This window comes from Perissodus microlepis, chromosome 4 (assembly GCF_051167445.1).
Source record: "Perissodus microlepis isolate ML-2025 ecotype Zambia chromosome 4, ASM5116744v1, whole genome shotgun sequence".
NCBI classification, from domain to species: domain Eukaryota; kingdom Metazoa; phylum Chordata; class Actinopteri; order Cichliformes; family Cichlidae; genus Perissodus; species Perissodus microlepis.
The window spans coordinates 29507520-29528869 of NC_140464.1; the positions used below are offsets into that span (position 1 = coordinate 29507520).

Below are 21350 nucleotides of genomic sequence, written 5' to 3' on the forward strand. Positions count from 1 at the left end.
ACTAGACAACAAGAGCCACACAGACATGACACACAACGGGTAGGCGCACGAACCAGGGAGACCGAGTACAGGGGAAGATGACAGAAACGACAACATGAACTTGACAACATAAGACACACAGACATAAACACATGAAGGGCAAGGGAGACTTAACACAAGGGTAATATAATAACAAATGAGCTAGAATAACTTAATGAACCTAAACAAACAATAAACATCAAAATAGACTAAAACTCAAAACACTGGGTCGCACGACGTAGGACCATGACACAAGCTGTATTGTCATTAATGGAAATAACCGTATTTTTAAGAGGAAGTTATTTTCTGTTATTTTACGGTAGTATTTTGGCGCCCCAGCTGCCGGAATATTACCGTTTTTTTAAGATGTTTTTTTTAACAGTGCAGACAGAGATTAATAACAGGTATGATTCAATGCAGAGAGGTCTATTAACACAGAATAGACCTTTCTATATAAAGCTTACAGTTTTAAGCTTTCAGCCAGACACTGTACTCATTGGGTTAATTCTTACTACACTCATAATGTTGTTTTCTGTCACCATAGGCACCATAGGCAGCTCTAATTTGTTCATTTTATTTGAAGTAACCGTGGCCTCGATTCGCAACTAAACAGCAAACAGCAGATATGTTAACAAACATTTGAAGGGTATTCTGGAGCATTTAGCAGCTATAAAGTGAGATATTTCTTTTGGGTCTCCTACTGAACAGGAGGCAGCATAATGGGAGTGAATTTTTATCTTATCTTATAAACAGTACATTTGCATAATGACTGAAACCAGCCCACTGAAGGAACAATGGGCTGGGAGGTCAGTTCTTAATTATGCGAATTCTCATGACCATTGCTCAACAACCACTTACCAAAACCCACTGATCAAAGACCACTGATCAATGGCCATGAGTACCATTCACAGAGAGTTGGGGAATGGCTGCAATCACAGCATTGTAAGATGGTGAAAGTTGTACCCTTAGGCCCCCTCCTCAATTCAGAGATGGTCTTTCCCTTTTCACGTAAATGGCCTCCCTGACTCCGCGCTCAAACCAGCGTTCCTCCCTGTCCAGGATGTTACATCCTCATCCTTGAAAGAGTGTCCACTGGCCTGTAGGTGTAAATAGACTGCAGAGTCCTGGCCTGATGAGGTAGCTCTTCTGTGTTGTGCCATCCGCTTCACCAGAGGTTGTTTGGTTTCCCCGATGCATAAATCCTGGCAATCCTCCTGGCACTTAACAGCGTACACTATGATACTCTGTGTCGGGGGACCCGATCCTTGGGGTGGACCAGTTTTTGGCGCAGCGTGTTTTGGGGTTTAAAAGCCACAGAGACCCGGTGTTTAGAAAAAATGCATCTCAACTGTTCCGATACTCCTGACACATATGGGATCACTACAGGTTTTCGCTTGGGCAGCGGTTGTCCTTCTCTCCTGGATCGGCTGGAGCTTTCTTTAGGAGCCTTTCCTGCTTTGACAAAAGTCCAGCTGGGATAACCACATTTACTCAGGGCCTTCTTGATGTTCTTCTGCCTCCCTGGCCGCTGTGTCTGTGGGGATGGTGTTCGCTCTGTGTTGTAGCGTCCTCATGACACCCAGTTTGTGCTCCAGTGGATGATGAGAGTCAAACCTTAGATACTGATCCGTATGTGTAGGTTTACGGTACACGTCAGCTTTTAGATGTCCCCCATTACTGATGGAAATCTCACAGTCTAAGAAGGCTAACCTGCCACTTTTCATATCCTCCCTGGTGATTTTGATGTGTCGGTCCACCGAGTTAATGTGATCCGTGAATTGTGGTACGTCCTGAGATTTGATTTTCACCCAGGTGTCATCCACATATCTGAACCAATGGCTTGGTGGTGTTCCAGGGTAGGAAAGCAAAGCCCTCTTTTCCACTTCTTCCATGTACAAATTGGCCACGATGGGTGAAACTGGGGAGCCCATGGCACACCCATGTTTCTGCCTGTAGAACTGACCCTTGTATGTGAAGTAGGTGGAATAAAGACACAGTTCCAAAAGCAAACACACTTGGTCGATGCTGAGAGTGGTCCTGTTGCTGAGGTTGGTGTCATCCTGTAATCTCTTACGGACTACCTCCAACACTTCCATGACTGGGATGCAAGTGAAGAGAGATGTAACGTCGTACGAGACCATGGTTTCATCTGCCTCCATAATGACATCTCTCACCTTCTCAACAAAATCCAGGGTGTTCTGGATGTGGTGTTCAGAGCTGCCCACCAGCGGGTTGAGGATCAAAGCCAGAAACTTGGAGATGTTATAGGTGACAGAGTTGATCATGCAGACAATCGGTCTTAAAGGTGCACCCTGTTTATGTATTTTCGGTAAACCATACAGACTTGGTGTAGACTCCCCTGGGTCAGCTGAGACTGAAGAAGTCACTTGGATGAGTGACGAAACATTTCTCCCACAAAACGCTACGTCCAGATGAACAGAATCAACTTTTGGAGCTTCTGTATTTCACAGGGAGAGAAAAGAAAAAGAACTAACTTCTGTCAGAGATGGAGAAAGATAAGAAAGAGGACAGGAGAGAAAGAAGAGATGTTAGATTTAAAGATAAGGAGTGTTTTTAAACCAGATATTGGGTCTGTACATGTGACATTATCTTTTTTATTATATTATGAAATGTGCTGCAAATCAAACTGAAGTGGATTAACTGCTATTTAAACACTGCATGAAAATATTCTGCAGTTTAGTGCAGGATAAACAAGTTTGCTGTACTGTGATAGATTCAAAGTAAAGAACAGTGATTGACTGGTACACAGTGGCTGTGGTGGAGTACGGTTATATCAAGTGCAGCAGAGATCGATATGAATTTTATCAGATTATGCTAAAATCTGTTGACTGATGCCTATGCAAAAATTGCCTTTTTCAGGAAACACAAAATGGGTTAACAATTTAAAACTGCAGCAATGGAGGTTGAAAGCATTGAAAGCTGGTGCTACTAATTCTGCTGAGTTCTTTTATGAGAGAAGGCAATGCAAACTCAACATATGACTTTATCTTTGTTTTATTCAAACAATCAAAGGTTGGAGTTAAAAATGGCTGTCTCTTTGATCCCAGGATGATCTAAAAGAGCACCACACCCAGACAGTAAATGCTTTTAGTTACGTGTGATAAACAGGACACTAAGGTCAAGAGTTGGTCAAGAGTTGGAGGAAAGCCACAGATCTCCTTATTTGGCTGAGATCCAGCGCTTCAGCTCACATTTCTTTCTCTGCAGCTTTCTGAGCATCTCCTTATTTGGAGATAAGCCTTCTGCCAGCAACGCCCCATTACTATGGCAACCATCTTTTGCCCTCTGGTCAGAATAAGGGAGAGTGCACACCAGCAGCACCTGATTTATGGCCTTGTTGTTTTGTAGGTACCAAAACTCCCATCCACATTCTTGTGTAGGGATCTCAGTGTGTTGATATCAGAGTGAGTGAAGACTATTCTACACTGTGTGCAGTAAAAGACAAAACACAAATATGCAATGCTATTTATGTATTATACTTACAGATAAAAATAAATCCCAACGATTCGTACAGGTCTTTGTTGGGTTACTTTTGTTGTTGTTGTTGGGTTAATATTTGAGAGAGAGAAGACAAGTATGCTCCAAGTGTAACATGCTAATTATGAGATATTAGCCTTAAGGATAAAAATAAATGCCAGCATGTTCTGACTTCTCTGGATTACTTACAAACAACCCCTCTGTCTGCATAAAAGCAGTGTTGGGACACACTGTGGTACCATGCCGTTGTGAGCATCAGTTGAACAGTATTGTATTGCAGAAAGTAGTGTGTTGCTACAAAAATGGTGAGAAAAAAGCAATTAACAATGGAAGAGAGACAGACCATCATAAGACTTAAGATGTAAGTCACAAAGAAATTCCAAAGAAAGTCAAGGTGTCAGTGAATACAGTTTCTTTCACCAAAAATACTCAGAAACTCAGACAGGAAGAGGTCTGGCAGACAGCCACCAGCTTGTTCCTCAGAATTTGTCTTTTCCTGGAATGCCTGCGCTGTCACCAGTTCCTCACATTGCTCAGTCAAGCTTGTTACCAAGATTTGTGACAAGTAAGCTCTCCAACTCTCGTACCTCACGTAATCCACATTTGCCGCTCGCCAAGTTCATTCTCTAATCTCTGCTCTTTTTCCTTCCTGTAGACCGTTTGAGTTCTCCTCCAGTTCCCACACGATCCCTGAACTATGTTAATGTTTCTCCTTCACTGTAAATAAACCATCTCCACTGTCATCTAATGTGCCCGTGTGGTCTGCTATCTGGGTCCACCTGAGTTGTCTCATAACACTGTTTGGGGTGAGAGAAGGAAGACAGGATAAAAGACATGCTGTGTAAGAGAGCCAGAGATTAATAACAAGTATGATTCAGTGCAGAGAGGTCTATTAACACAGAGTGAGTGAGGAAGGTGACTGAAGAAGAAATACTCAATGCATCATGGGAATCCCCCAGCAGTCTACACCTATTGCAGCATAACTAAGGGAGGATTCAGGGTCACCTGGTCCAGCCCTAACTATATGCTTTAGCAAAAAGGAAAGTTTTAAGCCTAATCTTAAAAGTAGAGATAGTGTCTGTCTCCTGAATCCAAACTGGAAGCTGGTTCCACAGAAGAGGGGCCTGAAAACTGAAGGCTCTGCCTCCCATTTTACTTTTAAATACTCTAGGAACAACAAGTAGGCCTGCAGTGTGAGAGCGAAGTGCTCTAATAGGGTGATATGGTACTACAAGGTCATTAAGATAAGATTATCTGATTATTTAAGACCTTGTATGTGAGGAGCAGGATTTTGAATTCAATTCTGGATTTAACAGGAAGCCAATGAGGGGAAGCCAATACAGGAGAAATATGTTCTCTCTTTCTAGTCCCTGTCAGGACTCTTGCTGCAGCATTTTGGATTAGCTGAAGGCTTTTCAGTGAGTTTTTTGGACATCCAACTTGAATGAATGTTGGATGAATGAATACCTTATAAGGTAGCAACTCATACCATCACTCAACTAAATTTAATCTTGACTAAGTACAACATATCTGCAAAACTGCTGAAGAGCTCAGGAGCATAAAAGATGGCAAAAAATAGCATCTACCACAGGCTCTAACACTTGGAAGCATTCTCCACAAGGGCCAGAGCTGTTTTAAGACCTGCACAATATTTAGTAGGTACTTATCTTAACTGGCTTGCCAACAAAATGTCTTTCCTATGTCAATGAATTTGATATGTTGTCTTTGTGTCTGTTTATTCTTCTGCCTGTCTCAGTTTCTGCTTGCTAACAGAACTGTCATTTTAAGGAAAATGCTTTGAATATGTTGTTAGTTTTGATCAGATATGTTTCCTTAAATTATCTAATTTATTATTATTATTTATTAATTATTATTATTATTATTTACAAAATATTGGATTCAATGTAGAAGGTGTAAAAATGAAGAAAACACCTGCTAATTAACCACTAATTAACTTGCGGTTGCCATCAAAATGCCTGTTGAGAGATCAGAAAGCATTACTACAGTATAGCATATTTATTCATATTATTTAATAATGAATTCTTGACCCTGATGTGCTATGAATCCCCCAAAATATTTAACATACTTAAAGCAACTTTTTTGTTATTGGTTTTTTTATTTTGTTACCTTATGCTGATTACACATGTTAACTTCAGTACTGTTTTGAATGAAGAACGTTTTAATTTTTATGTTGTATTATTATTTTTAAACACAAGGCCTGACCATTTCTGTCAAGCCAGTGAATTTGCATAAGTGGTTGGGAGACTGAATACAGTAGATCCTTCGCCATGTCCCATGACAACGTCTATTAAGTATTTTTATTCATCTTTTCATGCCTAAAGATGACGCTTAAGAAAAAAATTAAGGTTGTCATAATTCATGCATGACAGGGTTAACTGAGTTAGAAGTTAGCAGGGAGTTAGCTCGCTAGCTTCCAGCTAAAGGGATTTATGAAACAAATTCAAACGTACAGCTCTGCTATCACTTCCAACATAAATGAAGACAGGAAAGTAAACAGCAGTGACGTTTGTAGGGTTACTGAAGTTGGGCTAGCTGGTATATAATGATGTGCTACGTGATCGCTAGCGCGACAAAGCCATGTTAGCATAACATAAACAGTAAAGCTGGAGGACGAACGCTAATGAACGGAGGACTTTTTTCAATTCTATAAAAGTTAATATGAGGGTTCCCAATGGTTAGGGGCAAATGTAATTGCATGGCAGGATGCTGTAAACAGACCAAACATCAGTCAGGAGAACCACTGAGATAATCCATCCACAATACAAGGTTAGTCACACTGCGGCATGGGCTGGGCTGTAGGTACATCGTAAGGGTTTAAAAACTGAGCTTTAAAGTGATTATCAGTAATAAAAGCCGAGAGAAGCCGACAGTGATCACTGACTGTTTTTAGGGGCTTGTTGAGATTAAATCGAACAAGATACAAAGCATTAAAACATGTTAAAAACACAACAGTCTTATTAAATGCAGACTACTTTGGGCCCGGAAGCAGGATTCATAATGTTATCACTTAAAGACCGGACACCGGTCATGGAGGCTAACAAGTGCTGCCCAAAGAACATCTGGATTAAGCCATACGGCTTCAAAGTTTTAGTGCTTTACAACAAACGCTCTCAGTCGCTGTTGCCATTGTCAAGCAGTAGCCGCATAGACACCAGTAGTTTTCCCTCACTCTCTCGTCCTCGTGTGACGGATTGTTTTCATCTTCAACTAAACTAAGTGCTGGTTGACTATTTTCACTGTGAACTGGATGCGATGCAACTGTATGACGTCACTACCCAGAGTGCATCTTTGCTTTTAACTTAGCGTATAACAGGTATTTGTACAAATTTAGGTCATATACAATCATAGACTGTACCTTTCCTTTCCATACTGCAGCTCCTCTTGGTTCAGGTCTTGAATCTGTGTGGGGTTAACACAGAAAAAGAGGAAGAATCTGATTAAACTTAAGAGTTCCTCATTTAAAGTTAGTTCTTTATTCACACAGTACTGCATGTAGCTACACATTTGTCCCTATTTACAACAAGCAAATATTTAACCATACAGAAAGAAGTTATGTTGTTTACCTCTTACTGGATTTAGTGTGCTTGGTGCTGAACAGGCCATGTTTTAGAACACAAAACAGCTTCGTGCTGTAGCCAAAATCCTGTTGTGAACATGACGGGTGAACCACAGTTGGGGACAGAATAGCGAATGAACTGAAACTCGATATGTGACTGTTAAACTGAGCAGAATTACAGATTTAAATGATAACTCCATTCAGTATCACCGTAATGTCACAGTTTCCCCCCCCCCAATGCAGTTACTTATATATAGTTTTTATAAATGTCAACTAATCATGATTCATAATTGAAAGAGGTAATATTTTGAGCTCAAATAATGGTTTTCTTAGTACCTTCTTCAGAATGAGCAATACAATTTCATTTTATGAAACCAGTGCAAAGTGGACTTAAATCACCATATCTTTAAACAGAGCTGTTTTTCTGGCCATCTGAATGTATTGGCTCTCTTTTAGCTGTGATTTTGTTCTTTCCCAACTCCTAAGGGCAGTATCTGGATCTAAACATGTCATCGTGTTTGGTGATGAGCAGGCCATGCTTTAGAACTGAAAGCAGCTTCCTGTTGTAGCCAAAATCATCAACATGGTGAGTCAACCACAGTTGGGAACAGGTAACAATCACAATATGAAACTCTGGTAATCTGAGCAAAGCTGCAGAGTTAAGTGATAACTGTCATGGGGTGGGGATAATGTGGACCCAAAGAAAAACCTGTACTTTGGCTTTGAGGATGTCCACAAAGGCTGCAGAAGACAAAGTCCATGAATAGAAACAGGTATTGAGTAAGAATAACAGGTGAGACAGAAAGGCAAAGAGAAAACTCAGGCAGTAAATACACACACGTTTATTTGGGTAGTGGGGAACAGATGCGTAAAAAAACCAAACAGGTGCAACAAATCAATGGAAACAAGCTAAATGAAGTAAAAATAAACACAAAGCACAAGAGCCAACAGAGGGAAGCAGTTCCAATATGTTTCTGAAACGTGCACTGAAATTAACTTAACCTGTTTGAGCCTTTTGTACCACATATCTTTAAATTGTTATTAAAAAAAAACAACATATTACATAACTTATAACAATACATGACATGTGAGTTAGGGTTTTTCTTTCTGCTTAACAAATAATAGATGGGTCCAAAAGCTTTTTATAGGGCACTCAGATGTCTGTGTGAGGTCAAGATATACACCTGTTTGGATATATCTTTGACCTATGCATCTCAGACTAATGGGTTGTCTGAACAAAAAACCAATTGAACTCATTCAACAAACCAGCATCTAAAGCTCACTGACAATCACCCCCCTCTCAGTAAACATTGCTTCTATAAGAGTGAACTCTTTAGCCCATTTACACCAGGATCCAAACATGTGGTTAGAAGGGAAATTATGGCATCTGATTACATCTGTGTAAACTATCATAAATATAAATTTTAAGGAACAGCTGGCCAGCTCCCAAGCAGGATTTCAACACCTGTGGGATGGAGTAGTGCATTTGTTTGTTTTTGTATAATATGATATTCTTCAGTGTGTTATGGGTATATGAATTGGGTTTTTTGCTTTTTAATTCAATTCAATTCAATTTTATTTATACAGCACCAAATTACTATAACAGTCACCTCAAGAAACTTTATATTGTAAGGTAGAGCCTACAATAATACACACAGAGAAAAACCCAACAATGATATGACCCCTATGAGCAAGCACTCTGGCGAAAGTGGGAAGGAAAGGAAGGAGGAACAAATAAACTGTGGTGATAAATGACAAGAAGTGATCACTGAACATAACAGAAAAAAAAACACGAGAATAAATTAAAAAATAAATAAATAATGCAAATGAAAACAACCAACAACCACGAGATATTACAAATTAGTAGAATAAAGGTGGAATCTGGCTTGGCAAATTTAACTATTACTGTTACGACACTGTTCATTCTTGTACAGTATGTATATTTATTTCTTTGGTTTTATTAAATATAAACATAGGTGGCATAGATAAATGACTCACAACATCTATTAGTCATGTTGATTTTAGCGTGTTTTGTACTTCTGTGAAGATATATAAAGTTCTAAAGTTCAGTGTATTATATTTACAATGAAAACATGAGTGAAAACACAGGATGACAAAACAGCAAAAGAAAATAAGTAATAACAGAATTCAGTGTCACCAACATCACAAGATATTAATCTCTATAAGAATAATAGAGAAAAAAAATCTTGATGAATAAAATCCAAACAGAGAGCCAAACTCGGCTATATTCACTGAGAATCCTAAACTCAGATAACCCTGGGACCATGACAAAACAATATGACACTACAAGTGACGCTGATGTTCTTTGAATGAATCTTCTAACCATATTTAATGCACTTAAGGTTGTTTTTGTAAAAGTGAAGCTGCAGTTTGAATTCTTCATCATTTTCTCCCGGGATTCTATATTTGTCGTATATAGAACTTTGGCTGTCGGCTGTTTTGGGTTGATGACCAATGGATACGTGACTACATGATGCAACCAGCAAAGAGCCCAGACCATCCATAAAAAACTCTAGAGTTAGAAATTGGAATTTAATATTTAACACAAAATTCTCTTGCTGTCATTTGTAATATAAACTTTTTTGAGATCTGGACCTACCTGAATGTGCTACTCGCTGTAGCTTAGGGTCAAAACCCACCGTCTGTACAGCATCTGTACGAGCCAGGAAGAAGTTGACCACTCCATTAGCCAAAAAGCATTGTGGGTAGCCAGGAAGTGAGTGAAATTTCCCCTGAGACTTTCTGTATAGGCAACCACCTTCATTTTCCTTTCCTTCCTCATATATAAGAGTAAAATAAAACTGGTTCTCTTCTACAGCCCCACCAACCTAATACGAATAAAGAAACACAACATCTTGTTACAAAATGGCTAGTGTTTCACTGCAAGCTCCAATATTGTTCAGTCGATGTTCAGATAGACACTACTTGTCATGCTTGTTTTTGAAAAGCAAATCTAGAAATGAGACTAGTCTTTCAGGTAACCTATGCATCTGTCCAGAACCTGGTTCCACCAACTTTACTTTATTGTGCCTGGTCATAACTGCTCATCTGATCTTTGTTAATAATAGATGTTACAGTAAACCCAAAAATCTAGAATAACCTTTGTCTTCATTGATTATAAAGGATCTGCTCCATGCAAGTTACTGTGAAGTTAAGACCCCAAACATTGGCATGCTACATGGTCCAAAAGGCCTAACTAGATCAGATGTAATAAAGGAAAAAAGGACTACATCAGTCTAACATGTGTATTTTATGGGTGTATTATATTTACCTTTTAATGTTCTATTCAAATTATTTTAAATAAACTGCAAAAGCTTTATGTGAGCTATTTCATTCTCACCACATCCAGTTCAGGGTTCACCTCCATCACCTCCACAAGCTTCTCTATCTTTGTCTTCTCTGTAAACACAAAATCATCATCCACCCACAGGAAGTACTTGGTGGTTACCTGGGAAACAGCCAGATTTCTGCCTGCAAACCAGCCCTGAGGAAGGAAACATCTTTCACATCTTAATCTTAACATTTTAATCTTTTACAGTGTGGTGTAATGGTGCTCTCAAGTGATCAAACAATAAAAGTTATTGTAAAGCAACACTGTTTTTTGTTTTATTAGCAAAAAACAAATTTCATCCATCCATCCACCTTCTTCCGCTTATCCGGGGCTGTGTCACGAAAGAAGCAGCCCAAGCCTCCCTCTCCCCAGCCACCTCCTCCATGTGAAGGAGCCCTACTCTACTCTGAGCCCCTCCCGGATGGCTGAACTCCTTACCCTATCTCTCAGGGAGAGGCTAGCCAGCCTATTTCTCATTCTTTTACTCACTACCCACTGCTCGCGACCATAGGTGAGGGTAGGGATGTAGATCGACTGGTAAATTGAAAGCTTCGCTTCTACGCTCAGCTCACCCTTCACCACAACAGACCAGTACAGCGTCAGCGGAGTGGCACTCCACCCTTTTCCTGCTGAGGATCATGGTCTCAGATTTGGAGGTGCTCATTCCCACCGCTTCACACTCGGCTGTGAACCGTTCCACCATAGGTCAGACATATTTTAAATTCATACATACAGGAATCTGAATTATATCTGAGATTTATCTGGTTTTGTAGAAAATTCAAACTGACAGTTTGTACCAACATTGCATATTTAGTAAAACACAACTGTGGTTCCAATTCTTGGATCTACCACACATACCTGTGCTGGAGGCATGATGTAATGTAAGATATTTTCTCCATGAATTGGCTCTGGTTCTAAGCTGTCATCTGCAATAATCACTTTTATGTTGTTGTAGAATTTTCGGATGCTGTCCAACAACACCTTCAGTTCTCTGTAGCGCAGGAAAGTCTTTGTGGTGATGGTGACTTGAGAACTAATGTCTAAAAGGCAAAAGAAAGCAAATTATTTTCACTTTTCTTCAGTCAATAGGAAAATTAAACAGCAGAACAGAAAAAGGTCAGAAGAAAAGGATACACACTGATCTTTCCTCTTCTCTCTGTAAGATTTCAGTCATAAGTTTTACCTGCCCACACACCTAGAGCAGGCTGTATCTGGTACTTACAAATAATAAACATTTCATGACTGAATCTTGGTAAAAAGCGCACTCCTACCTGTCCCTATGTCGTACAGGACTGGTATATGAGGCTGTTTGATGGCAATGGGGAACACTGCTTCATGGTTTTCAAACTGGAATGTGGCTATAGAAAAAGTGGAGAAAACAAAAGTAAATTAAGAAAACACTTTTCACTGTTACCTGAATCCGCTTGCATTTAATGTTAAAGATGTTAGAAGTTTACATTCAGAGCAAAGGGAAAGCTCATAAACAAAAGAACATACAGATATCAAAATTTGAAATTGTAGGTCATTTATCATTTCTTAGACATATACCAAGGTCTCCAGTGTTTATATGGTAGATAGTGCTGGTATACGACACTTTGGCCAGCAGGTTGTTGAGGATTACCAGGTTATTGGATTCAATTATCAGTTTGTTCTCACCAGAACCTGTGAATTAATAAAAAAAAACAAGAATTTCACAACAGTCTTACAATAACTTGGTTAATATGTTAATGTGTAAGAGCCAATGTAGCAACTTCGTTTTGTGTTGTAATAATCGTATAACACAGTATGACTATCATACATGATACTCAATTTTTACGTTTCTAAAGCAGTATGACAGTTTGCTTAGCCAGATCAGCTTTACCCATATTTGCTTGACGACCACTAGGAAAAGGAAACATTTTTACTGACCCTTCCATGAAACAGGAGAGTTGGGCTAAAAAGAACACATCATCAAATGCCCCATACACCTTAGAATTTAAACTATTTGATTTTTCACCAGTTTATAAATAAACTTTAGTTCTGACAGTCAATTCTCACCTTTAACTGTCACGTCTTGATGTCGTATTTCAGTTGTGAGGATGCCTTTAGACACACTTAAGACCACCTACAACAAAAAGACCTCAATAATGTGAAGCAGAATATTGATACCTATACAATCATCTAAACAATAATAGCTACACTAAGCTGTATATGAAACAGGCTTAGGTTACTCTTGATTTTCTTAGGTATTGCAGATTGAACTATGTCTTAACACTAGATTTATTTACTAGGTTTATACCCTTACTGGTACAGTGTGCAGATAGTGCAGAGCACAGGTTTCACAATCCAGTTTCACCAGAAAGCATTTCAATGAAAATCATGTTTGTTATGAAACATTTGATGACAATGTAATGCCTTTGGCTATGGAGGTACAGAAGGTCATCTGCTAATTGGAAGGTTGGTGGGTTGATCCATGGCTGTTCCTGTTTGCATGCCAAATATCCTTGGGCAAAAGACTGACCCCAAGGTGCTCTCCAACTCTCTCGGAGTGTGAACGTTAAAGCATAGCGTTCTTGTGTGAATGGGCAGATTAGGCATGTTCTATAAAGAACTTTGAGTGCTCTAGAAGAGTAGAAGGCGCTACATAAGAAACACTACAAATGCCTATGGGAATATCTACTAATTTGATATAGGTGTCAAGCTAACTGTCAAGTAGCAAAATGAGGAAAATAGCATGGAAACTGATGCTAGTTTATTTAAATGACACTACTGCTAAATATCCTTTATGATCACTGAGATTGAACTAAAATCACATGACATGTTTATGTTTTTAAGACCTGGCGTGGGCAGGCCTTTTTAGAAAGCTGTTTCTGATTTTGCTGATTATGTATACCAATCTATTTGCTACAAAGTTACCAAGTTATTTGAGTAATAGTATGCAATATTTTATGTAGTCCATGCCATAAAATTAATCTTGGCAAACTGAGATTAATATATTAGATTAACAAGATTAACACCAAGATGGCTGCTGTAAAATAATAATGATATAAAAAAACATGTGTCTTGTCCATAATCAGTTTTGCAAAGTTATCAATGTAATTTTTTTCTGTCCTTGTTTCACAAAGAGAAGGATCAAACTAGCATCAGCTGTAGGATCACAATCGTTGGATTTAATGACATTTAGGGATTTGAAAGTTAAATACATCAGAATCCCCCTTGAAGTATGAACTTTACACTTTCAGCAGCCATCTTGATTAGACCAGGCAACATCTACTATGCTTTACCATCAGTTAGATATGAAAGCTTGTTTCCACCACTGAAAAAAATATTAATGAATTGATACTTTTTGGCAACTGATTGGCAAAAATGATACAATTTTGAGTTATCTCAGAATTGTGACTTTTTCTCAGAAGTTAATACGATGAAAATGCCTTACTTGAAATTTTGAGATAATAACACAAAATTTTAAGATGACCAATTTGACTTTAAGACCATCATTCTTACTCATTGATGATCATTTTTTGTTTGTTTTTTGTTTTGTTTGTCTGGTTGTGGGTTTTTGTTTTTTGTTTTTTTGTGGTGGAAATAAGCTTCCATAGTGGCATCAGTGTAAGAAATCCCCAACTCATCTGTGATGTCACACCAACCTTGTAGCTCTTTCTTTTTTCTGCATGCAGCCCTAAAGCTGGAAATGAAATCAGTTCTTTTATGAGAAGACACATAATTAACTCAAATTTAGAGTTTACAACAAGACTAAACTTTGCAAAGCAAGTAGATTAGGTAAGGCAAATGGTTTGGGGTATCCAGATTTATGTTTTCTAAAAAGTATTTCACACATTCATACAGTGCTTTAGACTCTATAGTTTAAACACTTTACCTCACATGTATGTTCACTTAAGAACCACCTGGTAATCTAATAAGCATTTTTTTGGACTGTGGGAAGGAGCCAAAAAAATCATGAGAAAACCTACACAGGCCCAGGGTACAGTGAACATTCTAGGAGAACATGGAAAACCCCACGATCCTCTATATAGAAATCACTAAAGCCACAGATCAAAGTGAGATTAATTTGACGGTGTGACGTTGTAGCCATGCTAACCACACCTTCCCTAACTATTTCAGTAGCTGCCAGGGCGAAGAAGAGGTGTGCAGGGTTTGGAGAGGAGAGTAGTGGGATTGAACTCGCTGGAAAGGGTACAGCCACACAAATGCAATAAATATGTGGGGGAGCACAATAAACATGAGCTTCCCATGTTTGATCGTGCACACAGGGATTATTTTGTGCACGATCAATTCATTCAATTTAATAACAGTAAACAGTAACAAAGTGCTCTGTATATTAAGCCCAGTATACCTGGTATGACAGTGGAGGTCAAAGGCTGCACTGTGTAACCCTGGATAGGATACTGCAGAGGAGAGTTAGGCAAGGCAAACAACAGTCTGGACAGTACTGAAGTTGTCCTGTTGAAGAGACGAGGTGTGAGCAGAGGAAAAGACAGATTACCTTCTTGACTTATAACATGAAATAAAATTGTTCAATTTCTGTCATTTATATCTGACACACACACACACATACACACAGTATACGATTAAATGGTCAAAACCCACAAGCTTTATACTGCTGTTCTATTCATGACATGCTGATGCTTTGGAAAATAACATTTTCCAGCATTCTATCCATGGAGCTGGTACCTGTTTTTGTTCTGCTGAAACTCCCTAGCTCGTCGCTGCTTTAGCTCCTCACTTTGCTCCTTAGGGAGGTGATCTTTTAGGATATATGAGCCTTGAGGACAGGTGCAGGAACCAGGTAGAGGTAGAGGTCTGGTCACAGATGACCTGGAAACATGGCTGTAGGATAAAGATGCTGAAGAATGGCTGTTATATAGAAGTCCTGTATGGTTACCACTCCATTCTTTAATACATTCAGTGTCTGATTAGTTTGCTGTTCAGTTTCTAAAGACCCAACCTAGGGAAGTTCAACTTGATCTCTTCTCTAACTCCAAATCATAATGTCATCTGCAATCATCCAAATCCATGTAAACTCCTGGCAGGCCTCATCTATCAGACTATCCATCACCATTGCAAACAGTGGAAGGAGCTCAGAGCTCATCCCTGATATATTCCTATCCCCACATGGAACGTTTCAGTCACTCCAATCGCACACCTCACAGGTGTCCCACTGTCATCATACACATGCTTCTCTGTCCTCATTAAATACAAAACTTTCTCTCTCAGCATCCTATCATGTTTTGTTTCACATCATAAAAGACACAGTGCAACTATTTGACAGATTGACCCCCTATATAATTCTCCATCATCAACCATGCAAAGACTTTTTGAGGCACTTGATATGGTTTGCAGGTATATTTGAATGGAATGAATTTAGTTACCTGGATGATTGAGCATGCATCAAGACAGAGAGTTTGTTATACCTTCGTTCTGGTGTAGTGGGAGTGATGTTGGGTGGCTCTCCACGATATTTACTAAAATCTATGAAATAGAACGCCATCAGGATCATCAGGGAAACAGCAAAAAGCAGCTGAAATCTGTTGAAAAACATCTGTGGAGACAGACATACGCAAAAGCACTAATGTTATAGAAAGTTAGTTGTCAGGACATTTTATGATCTAAAAAATGTAACTGCTAAACACATTAAATCAGCAGAGATAGCAGTGAGTGATGATTTTATGAATGATCCTAAAACTATGAAGGATGTGCCAGAAATTAAATTTGTGGATGTGGTGACAGAGTGCCAAAGAGTTTTAGAGATTATTTTAAAGTTGGATTATTTCTCTACCACTACCTCTCTGCTGAATCACACTTGTTATTAACCTCTGTCTCTCTTCCACAGCATGTCCTTTATCCTGTTTCCCTTTTCTCATCCCAACCAGTCGCAGCAGATGGCCCCGCCCCTCCCTGAGCCTGGTTCTGCCGGAGGTTTCTTCTTGTTAAAAGGGAGTTTTTCCTTCCCACTGTCGCCAAAGTGCTTGCTCATAGGGGGTCATATGATTGTTGGGTTTTTTCTCTGTATGTATTATTGTAGGGTCTACCTTACAAGGTAAAGCACCTTGAGGCGATTGTTGTTGTGATTTGGCGCTATATGAATAAAACTGAAGTGAATTGAAGCTTGCCTATTCTGCTTGATTTTAATAATATGATGCCTTCAACTGTCAATTTATGCATACTTGTTATTTTGCAATTATTTAGTTGTAAGTCTTCCTTGAATGTTTTGAAAAGTGCCTATAAAATAATAAATAAAATGTATTATTAGGGCCCGAGCACTGACAGTGCGAAGGCCCTATTGTATCTGCTCTGTTTATTAGGGCCCGAGCACCGAGAGTGCGAAGGCCCTATTGTATCTGCAACGTTTCTTATTATTATTATTATTATTATTATTATTATTATTCAGGTAAAACAAGGGCCTTTTTGAGGGCCTAAACATGCTCAAAAACTCATGAAATTTTGCACACGCGTCAGGTCTGGTGAAAAATTACGTATTTTAATGTCCTCAGACATGGCCAGGGAAAATTGGCTCAGTAGCGCCACCTAGGAAAATCTAAAACGCGAGCCCCCGGTGTGGGTATGACCTATATGTATGAAAATTGGAACACATATCTATCGTTAGTAGACACACAAAAAAGTCTATTATGGCCATGTCCTAAACCCAACAGGAAGTCCGCCATTTTGGATTGAAGGTGACATTTTGGCTCTGATTTTACCGTTTCCATGCCTTGTACTTTAACGAACTCCTCCTTGGGATTTGGTCCTATAAACTTCAAATTTGGACAGTGCCAACTACACACCTGGGCCATGTTAAATTGCGGAGCTTTTGAGTTTTCACAATACGGTGACGCCGTGGCGCCGCGGCGAATTTCGATGACTCGCCATGAAAATCTTATTGCCTCTCATTCTGTCATACATTGTCCGAGCTGGACCAAAGAGTACACATATGATAAGGCTCCACCCCTGAACACATTTCAACTGCCATATTTGACATCAGGGACAGCGCCACCTAGTGGGAACAGGAAATGTCATGTTTTACACTTTGGGGTACAGTATTGTGATGGGTGACATCTGCAGCCTCAAATTTCTCCAGGAAAGCCTTAAGGAGTTGGTCTTGGGTTACAGTGAAAACTGTGACTTTTCGCGAAAGGGTGTGACTCCAGCAGCATGGCGAACTTTGATGTCTCGCCATGGAGAAACAAATTAGTATAACTCAATGAAATCCAAGCTGATCAGAACCAGACTTTACAGGTATGATGTCAGACCCGCCCTGAACAGATTGATGTGCCCATTGTCGGGAATACGCAGAGCGCCACCTAGTGGCAACAGGAAATGTCATGTCTTTCACTTTGTTGTACTGATTTTCACAGGTTCATCGTGGACACCTCAAAAGCGGTGAATATTAACATGGGTCCCTCATGATGCTTCAGTGCGAAAATTGTGACTTTAAACTGAACGGCGCACCCTGGTGGCAGCGCAGTTCACCATGAAAGATGAAGTGGCTTTTGAGGGGCTTGGAAAGTTTATATAGGCTTTAAATTTGGCCCACACCTCCAATGTGATGAACGCTTTGTTGTTATGTAACCATTTTCCTTGAATAGCGCAAAATGGCTCCACAGCGCCCCCTACAAAATTTCAAAACCACAGCCCCTGCTCTGTGTTTTATCTATGAGTCTGAAACCTGGTAAGCTTATAGGAGATATCAAGATGTACAAAAAAGTCTCTTGGAGCAATATCCCAAATCCAACAGGAAGTCAGCCATTTTAAAATGAATGTGTAATTTTGGCGACATTTTCCCCTCCTTTCAGGCACCGTACTTTGACGAACTCCTCCAAGGGATTTCATCAGATTGATGCGATCTCCAGTGTGTGGCATCTAAAGACCTTTGTGATGTTAAATTGCGAAGCTTTTTACATTCAGGGAAACGGGGTGGTCATGGCGGCACGTGGTTTCAGTCACTCGCCAAAAAGCAGTAATCTGCTGTCACTCAAAAACACAATGTTCAATCTCTCCCAAAGGTCATAGGCGTGATGAGACTCGAGCTCGGAAATGTTTGTTATGCCATTTGTCATTAATGGTTAGAGCGCCACCTAGTGGGACGACTAACTAATCATGATTGAACGAGGTGAAATGTTAGCTGGTGGTTAAATGCATGAATTCCATCAATGTGACATCAGATCGGACGTGCTGGTTTCAGGTGTTGGGCGTGGCTCGACACGCCGGGGGTGCGAGGGCCCTCATAACGCTGCTTGCAGCTTTAATTATTATTATTATTATTATTTCGGCAAATGAATTGGCCTTTTGAGGGCCTAAACATGCTCAAAAACTCATGAAATTTTGCACACATGCCAGGTCTGGTGAAAAATTTTGTATTTTAATGGTTTTACATATGAGCACTGGGAAATGGCTCTAGAGCGCCACCTATGCCTTGTTAAATGCAGCCCTACGACCACATCGTTTGAGCTACATGTATGAAATTTGGCACACATCTGTACCATGCCAAGATGAACAAAAAAGTCTGTGGGCCCATTGACGCAAACCCAACAGGAAGTCCGCCATTTGGACGTGAAGGTGACATTTTGGCTCTAATTTTGCCATTTCCATGCCTCGAACTTTTTCGAACTCCTCCTTGGGATTTGGTCTTATAAGCTTCATCTTTGGTCAGTGTCAACTACACACCTGGGCCATGTTAAATTGCGGAGCTTTTGAGTTTTCACAATACCGTGAGGCCGTGGCGCCACGGCGAATTTCGATGACTCGCCATGAAAATCTTATTGCCTCTCATTCTGTCATACATTGTCTGACCTGGACCAAAGAGCACACATATGATAAGGCTCCACCCCTGAATATATTTCACCTGCCATATTTGACATCAGGGACAGCGCCACCTAGTGGGAACAGGAAATGTCATGTTTTACACTTTGGGGTACAGTATTGTGATGGGTGACATCTGCAGCCTCAAATTTCTCCAGGAAAGCCTTAAGGAGTTGGTCTTGGGTTACAGTGAAAACTGTGACTTTTCGCAAAAGGGTGTGACCCCAGCAGCATGGCGAACTCTGATGTCTCGCCATGGAGAAACAAATTAGTATAACTCAATGAAATCCAAGCTGATCAGAACCAGACTTTACAGGCATGATGTCAGACCCGCCCTGAACAGATTGATGTGCCCATTGTCGGGAATACGCAGAGCGCCACCTAGTGGCAACAGGAAATGTCATGGCTTTCACTTTGTTGTACTGATTTTCACAGGTTCATCGTGGCCATCTCAAAAGCGGTGAATATCACCATCAGTGCCTCATGATGCTTCAGTGTGAAAATTGTGACTTTAAACTGAACGGCGCACCCTGGTGGGAAGGCGGTTGACCATGAAAAATGAAGTGGCTTTTGAGGGGCTTGGAAAGTTTATATAGGCTTTAAATTTGGCCCACACCTCCAATGTGATGAACGCTTTGTTGTTATGTAACCATTTTCATTGAATAGCGCAAAATGGCTCCACAGCGCCCCCTACAAAATTTCAAAACCACAGCCCCTGCTCTGTGTTTTATTTATGAGTCTGAAACCTGGTAAACTTATACAAGATATCAAGATCTACAAAAAAGTCTCTTGGAGCAATATCCCAAATCCAACAGGAAGTCAGCCATTTTAAAATTAATGTGTAATTTTGGCGACATTTTCCCCTCTTTTCAGACACCGTACTTTGACGAACTCCTCCAAGAGATTTCATCACATTGACGCGATCTCCTGTATGTGGCATCTAAAGACCTTTGTTATGTTAAATTGCGAAGCTTTTTACGTTCAGGGAAATGGCGTGGTCATGGCGGCACGTGGAGTTTCAATCACCTAGTGGGGCGACTATAATCATGATTGAATGAGATGAAATGTTAGCTGGTGGTTAAAGGCATGAATTCCATCAATGTGACATGAGATCGGACGTGCTGGTTTTAGGTGTTGGGCGTAGCTCGACGCGCCGGGGGTGCGAGGGCCCTTATAACGCTGCTTGCAGCTTTAATTAGGGCCCGAGCACCGAGAGTGCGAAGGCCCTATTGTATCTGCTCCGTTTCTTATTATTATTAGGGCCCGAGCACTGACAGTGCGAAGGCCCTATTGTATCTGCTCTGTTTATTATTATTATTATTATTATTATTATTATTATTATTATTATTATTTCGGCAAATGAATCGGCCTTTTGAGGGCCTAAACATGCTCAAAAACTCATGAAATTTTGCACACGCGTCAGGTCTGGTGAAAATTTACGTATTTTAATGTTCTCAGACATGGCCAGGGAAAATTGGCTCAGTAGCGCCACCTAGAAAAATGAAAAACGCGAGCCCCCGGTATGGGTATGACCTACATGTTTGAGAGTCGGTACACTTATATAACGTTCAGAGTCGAACAAAAAAGTCTATTATGACAATGTCCTAAACCCAACAGGAAGTCCGCCATTTTGGATTGAAGGTGACATTTTGGCTCTGATTTTACCATTTCCATGCCTTGTACTTTAACGAACTCCTCCTTGGGATTTGGTCCTATAAACTTCAAATTTGGACAGTGCCAACTACACACCTGGGCCATGTTAAATTGCGGAGCTTTTGAGTTTTCACAATACCGTGAGGCCGTGGCGCCACGGCGAATTTCGATGACTCGCCATGAAAATTTTATTGTCTCTCATTCTGTCATACATTGTCCGATCTGGACCAAAGAGCACACATATGATAAGGCTCCACCCCTGAACATTTTTCAACTGCCATATTTGACATCAGGGACAGCGCCACCTAGTGGGAACAGGAAATGTCATGTTTTAACTTTGGGGTACAGTATTGTGATGGGTGACATCTGCAGCCTCAAATTTCTCGAGGAAAGCCTTAAGGAGTTGGTCTTGGGTTACAGTGAAAACTGTGACTTTTCGCAAAAGGGTGTGACTCC

General features: G+C 40.1%; 1 protein-coding gene across 2 annotated transcripts in view; it reads right to left on the reverse strand.

Annotated features, from left to right (window-relative positions):
* Window positions 1-5510: 5510 nt before the first annotated feature.
* The window catches only part of LOC146389231 (beta-1,4 N-acetylgalactosaminyltransferase 2-like), a 29000-nt gene continuing 13160 nt past the window's right edge, over window positions 5511-21350 (reverse strand). Inside the window, exons 2-12 of one of the 2 annotated variants that reach the window (XM_084926957.1) lie at window positions 15857-15984; window positions 15117-15260; window positions 14779-14885; window positions 14072-14109; window positions 12483-12549; window positions 11994-12107; window positions 11717-11803; window positions 11304-11485; window positions 10455-10598; window positions 9714-9942; window positions 5511-9626 (exon numbers count right to left, since the gene is read on the reverse strand). In XM_084926957.1, coding sequence (XP_084783083.1) covers window positions 9433-9626; window positions 9714-9942; window positions 10455-10598; window positions 11304-11485; window positions 11717-11803; window positions 11994-12107; window positions 12483-12549; window positions 14072-14109; window positions 14779-14885; window positions 15117-15260; window positions 15857-15984 — 1434 coding nt within the window. In that variant the 3' untranslated portion in view covers window positions 5511-9432. Of the gene's footprint in view, window positions 9627-9713; window positions 9943-10454; window positions 10599-11303; window positions 11486-11716; window positions 11804-11993; window positions 12108-12482; window positions 12550-14071; window positions 14110-14778; window positions 14886-15116; window positions 15273-15856; window positions 15985-21350 lie in introns of both variants that reach the window. The other variant, XM_084926956.1, reaches the window with a different exon arrangement.